Genomic DNA, 14,665 nt, shown 5'->3' on the forward strand with positions numbered 1-14,665 from the left:
AGCTTGTATACAAAACATCCTTTATTTTCAAATACATGGTAAAAAAAAAAAAAATAATTTTCAAAAATGTTCAAATAGTGTAAATGTGTAGGTATAATGTTCTAAATGCTAAGGTTAACATGACATTTCAAAGTAAATGCACTAAGTTGCTAGGTTAGTTTTGCAATCAGAAATTAGAAGAATGCCCATGAAACTCCAGAGAGTTGTAGCCCTTGAATCCAAGCCAATACATTTGACAAGAAGTTATGAATCCAATGTTATGTTACACTTGCAGTTGCCTTTAATATGAATTACAGTGAAACAAATTATACCTATAATGCTATTATTGGTTTATTAATATTGGCACAAAATTTAAACCATCTTGCAACCAAAAAAAAAAGGAAACTATTGAAACTGAGATGATTGGTTAATTAGGCAATCTATGAAATATCAACACAGTTATGACCAACACAAAATAAATAGAACTTCTAGGAATAAGAAACAATTGTAGCTACTCCCAAACAATTCTGTATTTCAAACAAATATGTACAGTATACAGTATGATTTAGTTCCCTATTTACATTGTATCAATGCGACAGTATAAAGGTCCCAACTTTGATGGGCGGGACATGTAGTCCGCATGCCAGACGACTTTTGTACAGGGAGCTGTGTGCAGGGAAGCGCTCCCAAGGAGGTCAATACAAGTGCTATAGAGACACTCTCAAGAGCTCCTTTAAGGTATGTGATATTGACATTCACGACTGGGAAGCACTAGCTCTCAATCGCTCCTCATGGTATGAAGCTGTGAGTCTCAAGATTTCAAGCAGGAAGAGTGGCCAGGGTGAACGAGCGCCTAACCAACAAAAAGCTGAGAGAAGATGCAGGCCTATCTGCAACTGACCAAACACATCCATGCCATGTATGCGGCTGGCTTTTTAAAGTGAGGATTGGACCTTACAGTGATCTTTGAGTCCATAGTAAATGAGAAATGTGCTCATCTTCGATCACAAGGGAGGAGCTAGTTAAGTTTTCAGGGAATTCTTTTTGACTCAAAAGTTTTGTCAAAACATCGTTAGGTGAAATGACTTTTAGAAACACACAAAAAAAAGAGTTTTTTTTTGTCCTATGTCCACATTGTAGATCACTGTCATTACAAACAAACAAAAAAAGAAGTCTGAGATAATATAAAGAATGTATATGAATATGTCTTGATACTTACAACAAAAATTGTAATGAACTATAGATATATAATGATAAATGATAATTAAGTAGACATTGGCTGTCCCTCAGAACAAATAAGCTTTCAAATCAATGCCCTCAATCAGTAATTGTCAAACTCCCAGCTAATGAGATAAGTAGTTGAGTCCAAATTAATAAATATTTAGTCTATCATTGTTTTGTTTATTTCACAACATAGAATAAAGCAGAAACACTATACTGTTTTATCAGGCAATCACTGACTAAACGTTCTCAATTGCCAAGTCAACCACTGACTAAACTCTCTAAATGGCCCAGTCAATACTAATACATTCATAGCCAATGGAAATCCTTTTTGTAAGTAATAATGATGGTTGACATGACCAATTACTGGACCAATGAAACTTAAAGTAGTCTTGTAAACAGCTAAACATTAATTAATCATTGTAATAATTTTTGTTTACTTCATTAGAGGTTCAAAAACATATAATAAATTTCAGGCGGGTGAAAAAGTTTACAAAAGTATATTTCATGAATTTTGATTTCACCAGTATTCTCAATAGCTGAATATAGAGAATGCAGAGGAGAATTAAGGCTGAGGTCCACAACTACTCTTTTTTTTCTATATACTTTCAAATAAATAGGAAGAAAACAGGGAAATGACAAGAGAGCTGATTAATTTTTTTTTAATCAGAAATCTTTGATTATAAAACAATACATTATCAAATCATTTGTATAACACAATAGAAAATTAGTATTATATACATTGTATTAAACATCAGTGCTACTGACATTGGTATTAGAAACTCAGTATTATGTACATGGTAAGAGAACATCAGTCTGTGGTATTAGAACATCTTTGCAAAGTATATGGCATACAATATAATCTATGCAAAGTATATGGCATACAATATAATCTTTGCAAAGTATATGGCATACAATATAATCTTTGCAAAGTATATGGCATACAATATAATCTTTGCAAAGTATATGGCATACAATATAATCTTTGCAAAGTATATGGCATACAATATAATCTTTGCAAAGTATATGGCATACAATATAACCTATGCAAAGTATATGGCATACAATATAATCTTTGCAAAGTTTATGGCATACAATATAATCTATGCAAAGTATATGGCATACAATATAATCTATGCAAAGTATATGGCATACAATATAATCTTTGCAAAGTATATGGCAAACAATATAATCTTTGCAAAGTATATGGCATACAATATAATCTCAGGATAAAATGTATTTATTAGAAGGCTACATTCACTTCATGTCTATGTTAACTAAATCTGAATACAATATTTCAAATTAGCTGCCATATAGAGTGCAACAAAAGATCATAGCAGCCAATGTCATTCTTAACTCAGCAGTGCCTACCAGCCAGGATAGTTTGAAATTATAGTTTTTAAGTCTTTCCTGTAATGCAAAGACTAAGCATGACATGTAACTTTCAGTAGTTTGAGTCTTCATCTGGGCCTTTCCACATATTCTTTACCTTCTTCTCTGAATAACCTTGGTACCTTAGTGCTGCTATGATTAGATGCCATGTGTCATGATCATTCATAATTTGTATCAGCACTAAAACACTTCAAACTCCATTTAGGTTTCCTTACTTCCAAGGTATCTCTATGTTATGTATTAACGTCGTCTTGTTTTATTGTTAGAGAGACATAGATGCAATTTAAATTATGGTCTTTGTCTTTAGAAGAAGCCTCAGGCTCGTGTTGATCCTAGATATAGAATTGTTTGTGGGGACTGGTATGGATAGGAATGTGGACGGGGTCTGGATGGGGGTGTGTAATCATGTGACCTTCCACAAATTAACATGTGTAAACTTGCTTATTTCAACACATTGCCAGCTAGTAACCACACATATTACATATATAAAGGCAACACTAGGGAAAAAATCAGAAAAATCTTTTACTTGGACATCTCTTGGGTCTAGAGGTTAGCTCCACTGCTAGGCAGAGTTGCTTTATCGGTTGCCTGGTCGACGCAGTCGCAGTCCCTTACTTTAATTATATATAATTCACCATTTTCTCTGATTAAAACTTTGGTTCCTAGAGCTGCCTTTATATCTGTACTATGTAGTAAGCAGCTATTCAGTAAACCAACAAACACAAGAGCTCATCTTGACTTCTCAGATATCTTTGAAGTACCACTATACATATATTTCAAGTGTTGAAATAATTAAAAAACAACATTTTTAGAACTTGTACTTTTGCAGATGCAGAACATTGCAAGGACATTGTATTACATTCACACATCTTTTCATCAGATAAAAAAATAGTTACATTAATTTCATTCTTGGTGGCAACAAAACTAAAGAAGGACATTCTAAAATAATTGTTGAGCAGTAACATTTTACTTGATCATCATTTAGTCCATTTTACCATATAGACTAAAGCAGTAGCACCACACTATGGCACCAGTTCATGTGCTAGTGTTGCTGCTATGTTCTACTGTAGTTATTAATGATTGTAAAAGCTGCTTTAGAAAAGGTGTCCTTAATTTTAACTACAAAAATGTCATACACACCAATACAAAACCAAAGGGACTGTACTCTTATATTATAAAAGAAACAATACATAAGAACTGGTGGAGAGAAAGAGGAGTAACGCCCCAGGATGATTCAAAAGCTTTTAGTTCAATAGACTTATGAATGCTACAAACAAAGTGTATGAGTCTGTCTGGGAATGAGTGCAACATACACTGTACAATGAGAATCTATATACAGAGAGGAAAGTATAGTATATACACATCTACACACTAGGTCCAACCAATTGATTATATGGACAATTTCATTTCAGATTTGCAGCATATATTGTAAGGTGAAAACAAATAGCAGTTGATAACACTACATAATGAAAGAGAAAATGCTTGATGTGCATTCCAATGTCACACTAAGGTGCTGTTGCTTATAGAAGCCTCTGCATCACTACTAGACTGTGAAACATTTTCTGGGACATCTTTCAAGAGAAGCATTTGTCAAGAGCAGAACAGATCATCATATATTTTGTCAGCCCAATTGATTGTCCAATGTCTCCATTAGCTTTGTGTAGTCTGTCATCCAACCACTGACCAGAAGCAGGTCAAGGTCCTTATTTTGTAGGGCTTGCACTTGACTAGATAATCTGGAAGCAAATATGAACAGATGGGTCAGATTGCTTTAAGCAAAGGAAAAAAGGACCAAGACGCCTGTGTGTAGTCGCTGAATGAACTCTTAATGTTGTGTCTGTTCTATTTATGTGTATGTTTCTATTGTGTTCAGTGTTGTCGTTATATGAGAAAAGAGTAGTAATCACAACAAATTTCCATAAGGATCAATAAAGCAGTCTTAGTCTTAGTAATAAAATACAGTACATTCGTGTCCTTGAAATAATTTTAACCCCAACCTGGCCAAATCATTAGTTCAGAAAACAAAGATGGTAATAAGTAAGTCACAACTGAAATCCCCACATCTCATTAATGTCTCTTTTTTTTCTCAAGACTTTCTTAGTTGAAAGACTGTTTTGGACTACCCACACTTCTTAATGTCCCACAATTATGCAGGGCAGGGTACATTTATCATATGGGAGATAAAACGTATGCCAAAAGCATTTTTTTTTTGTGAGATGAAAGCTGATCGACGTAACAGAGGTGCCTGCATGGAAACGCTTTAAAGACCACCTTAGGCGCCAACTTGCCTTAACTGACATAGAAGAGAGCACTTGTGGCAAAATATGTAGGTCACAGCTGGAGCTGTGTAGCCACGGGAAATACTCATTAATCTTGGGATTCGAAAAACAGGCCTTATTATTACTATCCTGAATCAGCCAAGAAAAACAATGACTTGGTAGAGATAAGCTTCTAATTAATATGTACAACAAGGTTAACACATGGCTATATAATAATCTAATCAGATAATTTCTTCCATTTGTTTGTAATTATCAACTAATAAAATTACCTTAAATTCTTCCATTTGTGTGTAATACTAACTATAACCATTGTCAACTTTCTTTGCAGTCAATAATATGACCATTAAATCTTTTTATTAAAGAGTTACTACTACAGAGCTATATACTCACTCCATGTTATCCTTCTGTTTCTTAGAAATGTCTTCTTTCAGTTGACTACATCTGGCTTTTGTCTGCACATTTAACATAGTTTCATTATTTTTTGTAGTCAAATATTAACTCAAAGTAACATTCCAAGATTTGGAGAAAAAAACAAACAAACAAAAAAAAAAACACCGAAGCAAAATGACCCAAAATAAAAGTGTGGGAAAAAAGTAAGAAACGTGAGAAAATGTGTTTTATCTCATCAACAAATGTCATAGGAAAAAAAAAAAGAATCATTTGTTATGGGCCAATGAAATTAAATATTCACAAACAAAAAAAAGTTTTAAAAAATTAACTATTAGTATAAATGTTTGTTTTTTTAAATTTCCTAACTTCACTAAAGAAAAATTCAACCATTTTACCTTTCTCAACTCACGCTCTATGGATTTCAAGTCAAGACGTTTCATGAGCTGAAAAGAAGAAGCATAGTGAGATTAAAGCAGTAGGGTTACTAAGAAATTCTACAACTAGTAACAGCATTAGAAAGCCTTAGAAAGTGTAAAAACAACTATTATCATCTCAGCTTTTTATTACATATTGAAATAGTCACTAGTATATTAGGTCAGCTGTAAGAGACTAAACAGACATAGGTTTGGAAAAGGCATGAAAATAGACTAAGAAATATTATTCAATGTCAAGTCCTCTCTATATATAAATTGCCCCTTTGTTAGGGCTTGCACTTTAAAGAGCTTTACAGAAAAAAGTATATCTAAAAAATTGTTAGGGCTTGCACTTTGAAATATATCTATTTCCCCTTAAAAATAAAGAATGAATAAATGGACAATTCTGAACTGAATAAATGGACAATTCTGAACTGAGAAGCCACAAGGAGTTTAGTCTTACAATTGTGCATTACACTGTACATAATAAGAGCAAATAAATTATATGCTCACATATATCTTATTCAATGATATTAACAATTGGTACAAATAACAGCTGTTATAATTGGTGTCATCTTATTGGAAATATTTACAATTCAACATTCTAATATTATTCATGGAGTATTTCATCCATCAATAAATGTATGTGTGCAGGAGTCAGCGATTTATGTTTTATTTAATTGTAAACATTTGTATGTAAGTCTAAAGATATTAACAATAGGTTCAGATAACAGCGGTGGCGTGATGGCTGATTGGTAAAGCACTTGGCTTCCGAACCAAGGGGTCTCAGATTCGAATCTTGGTGAGAACTGATTTTTAGGATGCACCTGAGTCCAACCAATTCTAATGGGTACCTGACAATACTTGGGGAAAGTAAAGGTGGTTGGTCGCTGTGCTGGCCACATGAAACCCTTGATAGCAGCAGGCCATAGAAACAATGGCCTTAAGTCATATGCCCAATAGATCACAAGGTCTGAATGGGGTCCTTTACTTTTGAATAGATAGCAGCAAACACTGGTAATTCATGCTGTTATAATGAAATTGCCCAAAAAAATAAAAGTTCTTTTGTTAACTTTAACTTTGAACATAATTAGCTCCTGAACTCTTGAATTCATATTATACCAGGAGCTTTACAAAGAGATATAACATAATTCAATACAATACCATTGACTCAGAAAAAAATAAATGTTAAAGCTAAAGAAGCCAGGCTAGTCTATGTCAGAACTATAATAGGCGCTAATTGCAACCTTCCTTTTGACTTACCAATTGTTCAAGCTGGTGCTTCAAGTCATTCATAACTTTAGTCACTATCCTTTGATTGTTCATGTCTAGTTCATCTTCCCTGTCAATAGAATTAACTTCATTTATATAAGATATCTATATTGTGACAAGCACTATAACCTGTATTACATAATGAGCAGAATAATATCATATTGCGATAGATTATAGAAAGTATTGAGACTCCTTCTATCTTGTCATTTTAAAATTTTGATTATTACTATAGGGGGAAGTATCTTCCACGACACTAGGGCTGTATGGGAGATATTAGACTAGTTTTTCCTGACCTGGAGCCACTTTCCATTGGTTAAAGTAAATATGAATAGCAGAAGTCATGGAAATGTATATTTATTGAGTTTCGTTCAAACATCGAGATCAAATGAATAAAATTTCAGGCATTTACATATAATGGTAGATAATCATGTAAGTAAAGTATTGAAGAGAAGTAAGGAAATAGAGATATGACAGATCTTGTTAGGAAAGTAATGAAAAAATAAAAGAAATATTGCATTTCACTAACAAGAAGTTCTATACATCCATGGGGGAACTTTCACTTTTTAAGCTGCGCCAAAGTTAATTTAAAATTCTAGCTTTGGCTGGAACACAATTACAGCTAATCACAAAAACAAACAGGCCTTCTTATATAAGGTTCATGTACAAATATTGTCAATCAAGATTCTTTTCATTTTAGCCTCTCAATACAAAATTATGTTTTACTTGCAACAAATGATATGAATATATAAAGGTTAAATAAGGTAACACGCAGATAAATACATGACCCACAAATAGCAGAACTGACCCACTGAAGTTTTGGTTATACCAACAAAATCAGGTTAGTCTGGTGAAGTTCTACATACTGCTATAACCCTGTACAACAAGTATAAATACTCACATGAGCTTCTGTTCTATACTCTCAATGTTTTCAAGTAAAACATCAAAGGCAGTAACATCTGAGCCTGGCCTTGATGTGCCCTCCTCACACCGCACCTGAACTGATCTGCGTTTATCTAACAAAAAAAACAACAACAAAAGAATTAAAGAAATGAAAATATAATACAAAAAATTTTTAGTTTTAACATTTAGCTCAAGAGGACACGCAGACAATGCACATAAATTAGACTTATTTTTATTAGGGCAATTATTTGTAACATCCTGGGTTGTGTTAGGTGACTCAGGATTTGTCACATTCACAAGGCACTGAGCAAGTGACCTAAACTTGACCCTTGTTTACTACAATAAGGTTGCAATTAGAATGATTGGTGCATTCTAGCAGTGCTAAGAAGGGAATACAATTGCTTGATACAACATTTAAGGATATAACCAGCTGAGAAATGACTCACTGAGAGTTAGGGGCTTAGAAAGGAAAAAAAAATTTGCTTATTAAGTCACATCTGGTGTCTCTAGAAGAAACTAGAACTAGGTGAGAAGTGTCTCCTACAGCTATCAAGTCGACTCTGAAATTGTAAATATCAGTATGAGCTGCATGCAACCTAATCCACTGAAGTTCAGTTCTGTTGGTTCATTATATTCCTGTTACTGGTTTGGCTTTTACCAAATACCTTTGAGGGATTTCAATATTCAATCATTAATATTGGATTAATAGTTGAAGTATTTTGAATTTTTTTTTTTGGTGTATTTGTTCTTTGCTAAAATCTCAGCAACTGAGAATATACACAATCAAGAAAAAAACAATTTTGCTACATAATGTTTAAAATGGCAAAAACAATTGTCAATCAAAAAAAAATTTGCTATTCATTCATGTTATACAGTTTTTTTTCTCACAGTGAATATTATAAAAGATAATTGGCATTATATTTTTACTTTACACTTTGTTTTAAACAGAGAAAAAAACATTTTGTAAGAGTCATTTTAAATTGGGTATTCTGTAAGAGTAATTGTGAATTGGATATTTTGCAAGATAATTTTTTTTTCAGCAATTTTCATGCTTTATTAATCAAATCAGATTAAAAAGGTCTGAACTCTACACCTTCTGTCTTGACTTATAACTAACACTGACATTTGATAAGTTTTAAAAGTCAATAGATAAAGGTAAAGAGAAATACTAGAAAGAAGAAAACAAGGTAACGAACTACAAACAAACATTCCATGACATACTGCATTGTTCAGAATTTCACATGAAGTTGAAACATTTGATCCTTACCTTTTTTCTTAGCCTGTGGTGAGACATTTTCTTCAATAGTTGCAAGGTCCTTTATAAGATTTCTCCTTCTTTGAGTTTTCTGAGAGTTTAAGACAGTGCTGTTTATACTATTTTCTTGACTCTTTATCATTACACTATTGATTGTTGCTTGACTAGAAGATCTTTTACGGCTGGCAATCTTTTTTTTCATGCCAGCGGGTAATGGCTCTGGAGACTTGTTAGTTGGTTCGGTTGTATCTCTTCCTTTAGAATGCTGTCTGCTTAAAGAGTTGGTAAGAAAAACAGAGTCCGAGACTGAGACTTTCCCTGCTTTTAAACTCGATGGTTTCACTGAAGATTTTTTCTGACCTGCAGGCACTTCAGGAGACTGTTGGCTAGCTGTATCGGAATCATTGACATCACCTCTTATACTAGAAGAGGATTTAACATGCTTTTTTGGAGGTGAGTATTCGTTTTCTACACTACAATTGGCATCTGTTGGATGCTTGCTGGAATAGTAATATGAAATTGGATACTGTTTACTGGCAGGTGATGTCAAAAGACTATTATTTCTAAGGCCGTTTGGTCTAGATTTTGATGTCTCAGAATTCTTTTGCAGTGAGGGAATTGATATTGGTGGTGGGTAAGTATGAACAGAAGACTGCACATTTTTGAAAGAGTCATTGTTTTTTTTACGATCATCCTGATTATTTCTACCCAATTTCATTTTCTTCACTGAACTTTGTTGATTTGCCAAATGCAATTGACTAGTTGCTTCAGGTTTCCTTTTCATATTCTGTTTGACCCTGACAATTTCTGAATTATGATTTGGTTTATCTTGGGCTATTTTCACATCTTTCGTTGACTGACTTATCTTCTTTGAAAGTTTTTGCTTTTTAAGAGATTCACTTTGATTCAAAGCGTTGGAATTATGTTCTTCGAATTCGTTTATGCTGTCATCGTCACTAACACTCACCGAACTCTTGAGAGAGGTTTTCTTAGAGTTTTTGGACTTTGACTTATCAACATCTGGTGAGATTTTGTCTACTCCTAGTCTTTCTACAAGTGACTGCTCACTGTGATGCAGTGAACTGTGTGAATTACTACTGTCCACAACAGGTCTGAATTCTTTTAATGGTCTAGTCAAATGACTTTTTGATGCATTCTTTTTTTTACTATTTGAACTGTCAGATTTCTGGGATGCATTTGCACTATTGGAACTGTTGCCGCTAGTATTAGACAGAGTTCCCATTTTTTTGCTGGAGTAATAAAAATGGATGGGATATTGACGTTTGTCTCTCATGGCTTCGCTTGACATCAGCAAACTACGATTCCGCAAACCAGGAGGTCGACTATTTGATTCCTCAAGAATTTCATTACTAGAAGAATTTAATAAACCAGATAGTCTCTTCAGCTCCCGACTACTATTTTTATTCTTTTCTTGACGAGTGAAGTTTTGGGAATCATTTTCAGAAATTGTGTTGTTAGAGTTACCGAGAGTCTCATGGGAACGCTGGACAACATCTTTTGATTTTTTACTTCTTTTTGGCTGAGATGTTTCCAGATGAGCTTCAGACTCAGAACTTTGAGGAATATGGTCATGGCTACTCTGTTTAGTAAGCAAAACCTTTGACTGCTCCTGGGCGTGCCCTACAGAACTGTCCACATTTTCTGTTGAATGTTTCCTTTTTGATGTAGATTTAACAGACAAATCAAACCCTTTTTTTATTTTCTCTTTTTTATTCTTTTTCTTCTTATCAAAGAAATGCTTTTTTTGGGATCTGTCTTTATTCTCTTTATCAACACTAATTTCCTCAGTTGAATCATCTCTGTCAGAGAGGTTCTTAGTATTACTTCGAAGTTTTTTCTTCTCAAAATCTGAAGAGTTTAATGTAGAAGACTTTTTCTTAGGGGAATCATTCAGCATGAATTTTCCATCATCTTTCTCCTCGTTAACAGAACTTTCACGTATCTTTTGTAAGGACTTGATAAGTGAGGAATTTTCTGACTGAAAACAAAATTGAAAAAAAATCTATTCACTGAGCTAATATGTATGTCCACAATTTTAACAACTTGATCAAATAAATGAGGAGAAAAAAAAACAATACAAATAATGTTATAATATAATACAATAAGATATAAAGGTCAAAGTTAAGTTTCCCTTTTTAGATCTTGCAATCTATGGGGCAGATGATGTTAAGATCATCTGTTTCTATGGCCAACAGTTAACAAGCAGGGTGTTATGTGGCCAGCACAATGACCAATCATCTTTACTTTCCCTAACTAAAGTCAGGTACCCATTAGAGTTGGGTGGACTCAGGGGCACTCTTAAAATCCAAGAAATTCAAAATCCCAGTCTTCACTGAGATTGGAACGCAGGACCCTAGGTTCAGAAGCCGAACCCTTAACCGCTCAGCCACCGTGCCCCCTACAATAAGATATAATTAATATAATTTACCTTGTTTGATTTGGGAGACTTGGAACCTTTTAATTTATTGTTAATCAATTTTCCAAAGGTAAAAGTTCGCTTTGAAGTTTTCCAGTGGCTTTGAAAAAAAAAAAAGAAACATTAGTTGTTGTTTTAAAATCACAAATGTCACAAAAAAAAATTAACATCACAACAAATCTGATTATTAAGCAAAAGAGAAATAATGTGAAATCAATTACATTTTTAAAAATGTGTTTGATAAAAATTCTAAATTGTCAAGTGTTTTCCAGCAACCTGGGCTTTAAAGAAAATCTTTAACCTGGTGTCTAGGATGCATTTTTGTCTTCAAGTAAGAAGAGCACCTGAAGGTCAATAATAAAGTTCAATTAAAAAGGGGTGTGACGGGCACTACTGAAGTGTGAGAGAACTTTGATGCAGTAGAGCACACATGTAGACATATGTAATGGGCGCAATTGTCATAAGACCATCTTCATTTTCAGAAAGACGTATGTATTGTTTTGTTCATGCTAAAGATATCCAAAGATCCATTATGTCACTTAGGAAAAATTTTTTTGTTCTGTCATAAGAAAAATGGGTAGATGCTAGAACTGCATTGTGAAGATATATTAGAATATATATCTTCTTCAAAAAATGCTTTCAAATTATCCAGTTATATGCTGCAAAGGTTTGGGGAGGGTCTGATATATCTATATATATAGGCAACACAACTCGCAAGCTACCATATAACCTTATTAAGGCTCCCAATAAATAATATCTGGACTTATAAAAAGCCACATAGGTCAACATAGCTTATGTAGGACCTTTTCAAGACATTCTATTAAATAGTAATACATTACTAAGCTAAGGCTTAGAGCTTTGTGAGTGACTTCCAAAAATCTAAATTTAACTATCAGTACTACAGTAAATGAAATTATTATTAAATATTATTAAACATTAAACAATAAAACATGAGAGGCATAGGGATGGATGAGGAATTCAACATTGTAATAATATTAATATATATAATTATAATAATATAGTATAATAAGAATTTAGTATATAATTATATTAATATTATTATTATATTATTAATTTTTTACCTAGCTAGGTCTAACCATTACACTAATGACAGAGCTGTTAACATTCAAACCAAAAAAAATGGTGCAGACTGGATGGCGCGATTTACCATAATAGTGTTACGAATGAACAGTGACAGGTAGAGGTCACTATGTGTGACCCCGGTGAGATGACACAGCACCGAGTGTTATCTGGAATCTATGCGTGTAAACAAAGACAGGATGTGACGTGCCTCACGTGTTGTTCCAGGGGACGAACAGATTTACGAAGGGGGGCATTGTGACAAATGAACAGTGACAGTAGGTGTCCTCTGGAATCGACATGTATAAACAACGACAGGATGTGATGTTTCCTCCCATGTTGTTCCAGAGGATACTAGAAGTGTTTTTGCAATAATGGACAAACGAGTAGGGACTGTAGATAAACCAGAGAGTTCATGTGAAAAGAGGGAGGACAGTCATCGTTACTGTGGTCTACTGTGCGAGACAGTAGAAGAGAGTGGATTAATATAGATCTTTTAATCTAATAGAAACAAAAATGATATTAATATATTCTGTACTTACGAAAATCTGCGAGGGGGTGTTGGTGACGGATCCATAGCCATAGAATTAGAAATGATAGATGATTTAGATTTTTAGTCTTAGATCTAGAATCTAGACCCTTTGACTCTAGCTTTTTACCTTGGCCTTTTATTTCCAAAATTTGAAAATAATTAGATTATTAGATAGATCTAGATCTAATGATCTATTAAATTCTATTAATTAGAATTTAAACAATAAAATAATGAATAATTCTAATTAGTAGTAATTACTAGTATAAGTATTAGATCTAGTGTCTAACTGATCAATAAAATTAAATTTGCATATTTATTTAGAATCCTAGACTCTAGATCGAGAATTACCATTCTCTCAAGTCATTAAAATCTTAATAAAGCTAGAATCTACTAATCTAGATCTACTATTTTCAATCTATTATTCTCTCAAATCATTTCTGATGTTCTCTAATATTGAAGTTATGATATTGAAAAGGCGTAAGATAATATGGACTGGATGTTGTTTATTGTCGAAAAATAAAGTTAAATAAGGCTATAAGCGTATTGAAAATAATGTAAATCTTCTAGTCTAGAAGTTTCTAGTCTAGACCTTCTGTTAAAAAAAAAACTTTTTTTAATTGTTATTTTTGTTTGGCGTATATCTAGATTTAGTGAGCATAAAAAATGGTCACTATAAATATTTAAGAGATCTAGATCTAGGTTTAAGAAAAATATATCAGCTTGGACGTCAACAAAGAATGAAGATGAGATTGTTTCCCTTTGTCCATGGAAAATAAGTGAAAACAACAAATGATGTGTGGGGCAGGGTGGGCTGACCTTGACTTGTAAGGTTTCAGACGTTCCTTCAAAAATGAAGATCACTACATCGGAGACTTCCTAACGACCGAACCCAAACACCCCACATGACGGTAGGGGATGTTTGAACCCGTAACTATGAACGGGACGTGTCCGACAGTCGGAGCGCATAACACGTGACCAAAGTTATAGATATGAATAGTAAGGGAAGCAAAAGAAAGATTTATAATAATAATTATTATAATAATCCGTATTATCCATAAGGAAATTTGTCTTACAATTTGTGCATTACACCAAACAAAATATTATAATAATAGAAAACCAAAATATACATTCACACCAGACTCACTCATAATTAACATGCGAAAATTGTATATCAGATATTTTCTAATTAATGATTCTATTTCCAGATAAACAAATAAATAATTGTTTGTAAGATCTAATTTTAGTCTAACGTGATTGTTATGTGATATGTGCATTCTCGTTCCAGAAACGGCCTTGTGGGGCCCAAGGCAAAGTGAATTTGGTGGCCCCAAAGGAAAAAAAGCGTAGAACTAGAATTACGCAACTGATTAAAAAACTGTAGGCCTACGTATCTAAATCGAAAAATAACTGACATTCATATATCGCAATTTCCGCACCACAAAGTCAGAGCTAGACTAGATATAGTAAACATAGAGATCTATAGAGGCAGAAGATTCAAAGTAAAGTAGCAATCAT

At 33.4% G+C, this 14,665-nt stretch overlaps 1 protein-coding gene across 2 annotated transcripts; it reads right to left on the bottom strand.

Annotated features, from left to right (window-relative positions):
- Positions 1 to 3: 3 nt before the first annotated feature.
- Positions 4 to 13,893, bottom strand: LOC106052787 (serine/arginine repetitive matrix protein 5-like). 2 transcript variants are annotated; one of them, XM_056021636.1, is made up of 9 exons: positions 13,499 to 13,893; positions 13,161 to 13,283; positions 11,551 to 11,638; positions 9,114 to 11,100; positions 7,845 to 7,959; positions 6,938 to 7,016; positions 5,657 to 5,704; positions 5,262 to 5,323; positions 4 to 4,328 (listed from the first exon to the last, which is right to left on the bottom strand). In XM_056021636.1, exons 2-9 carry the CDS (start codon positions 13,199 to 13,201, stop codon positions 4,214 to 4,216), a joined length of 2,535 nt encoding a protein of 844 aa, XP_055877611.1. In that variant the 5' UTR covers positions 13,202 to 13,283; positions 13,499 to 13,893; the 3' UTR covers positions 4 to 4,213. The 2 variants fall into 2 exon arrangements, with proteins under 2 accessions (XP_055877611.1, XP_055877610.1); XM_056021635.1 differs by having other exon boundaries at positions 13,161 to 13,893.
- Between the last annotated feature and the right edge of the window lie 772 nt (positions 13,894 to 14,665).

The sequence above is a fragment of the Biomphalaria glabrata genome, chromosome 2, assembly GCF_947242115.1.
Source record: "Biomphalaria glabrata chromosome 2, xgBioGlab47.1, whole genome shotgun sequence".
Lineage (NCBI taxonomy): Eukaryota > Metazoa > Mollusca > Gastropoda > Planorbidae > Biomphalaria > Biomphalaria glabrata.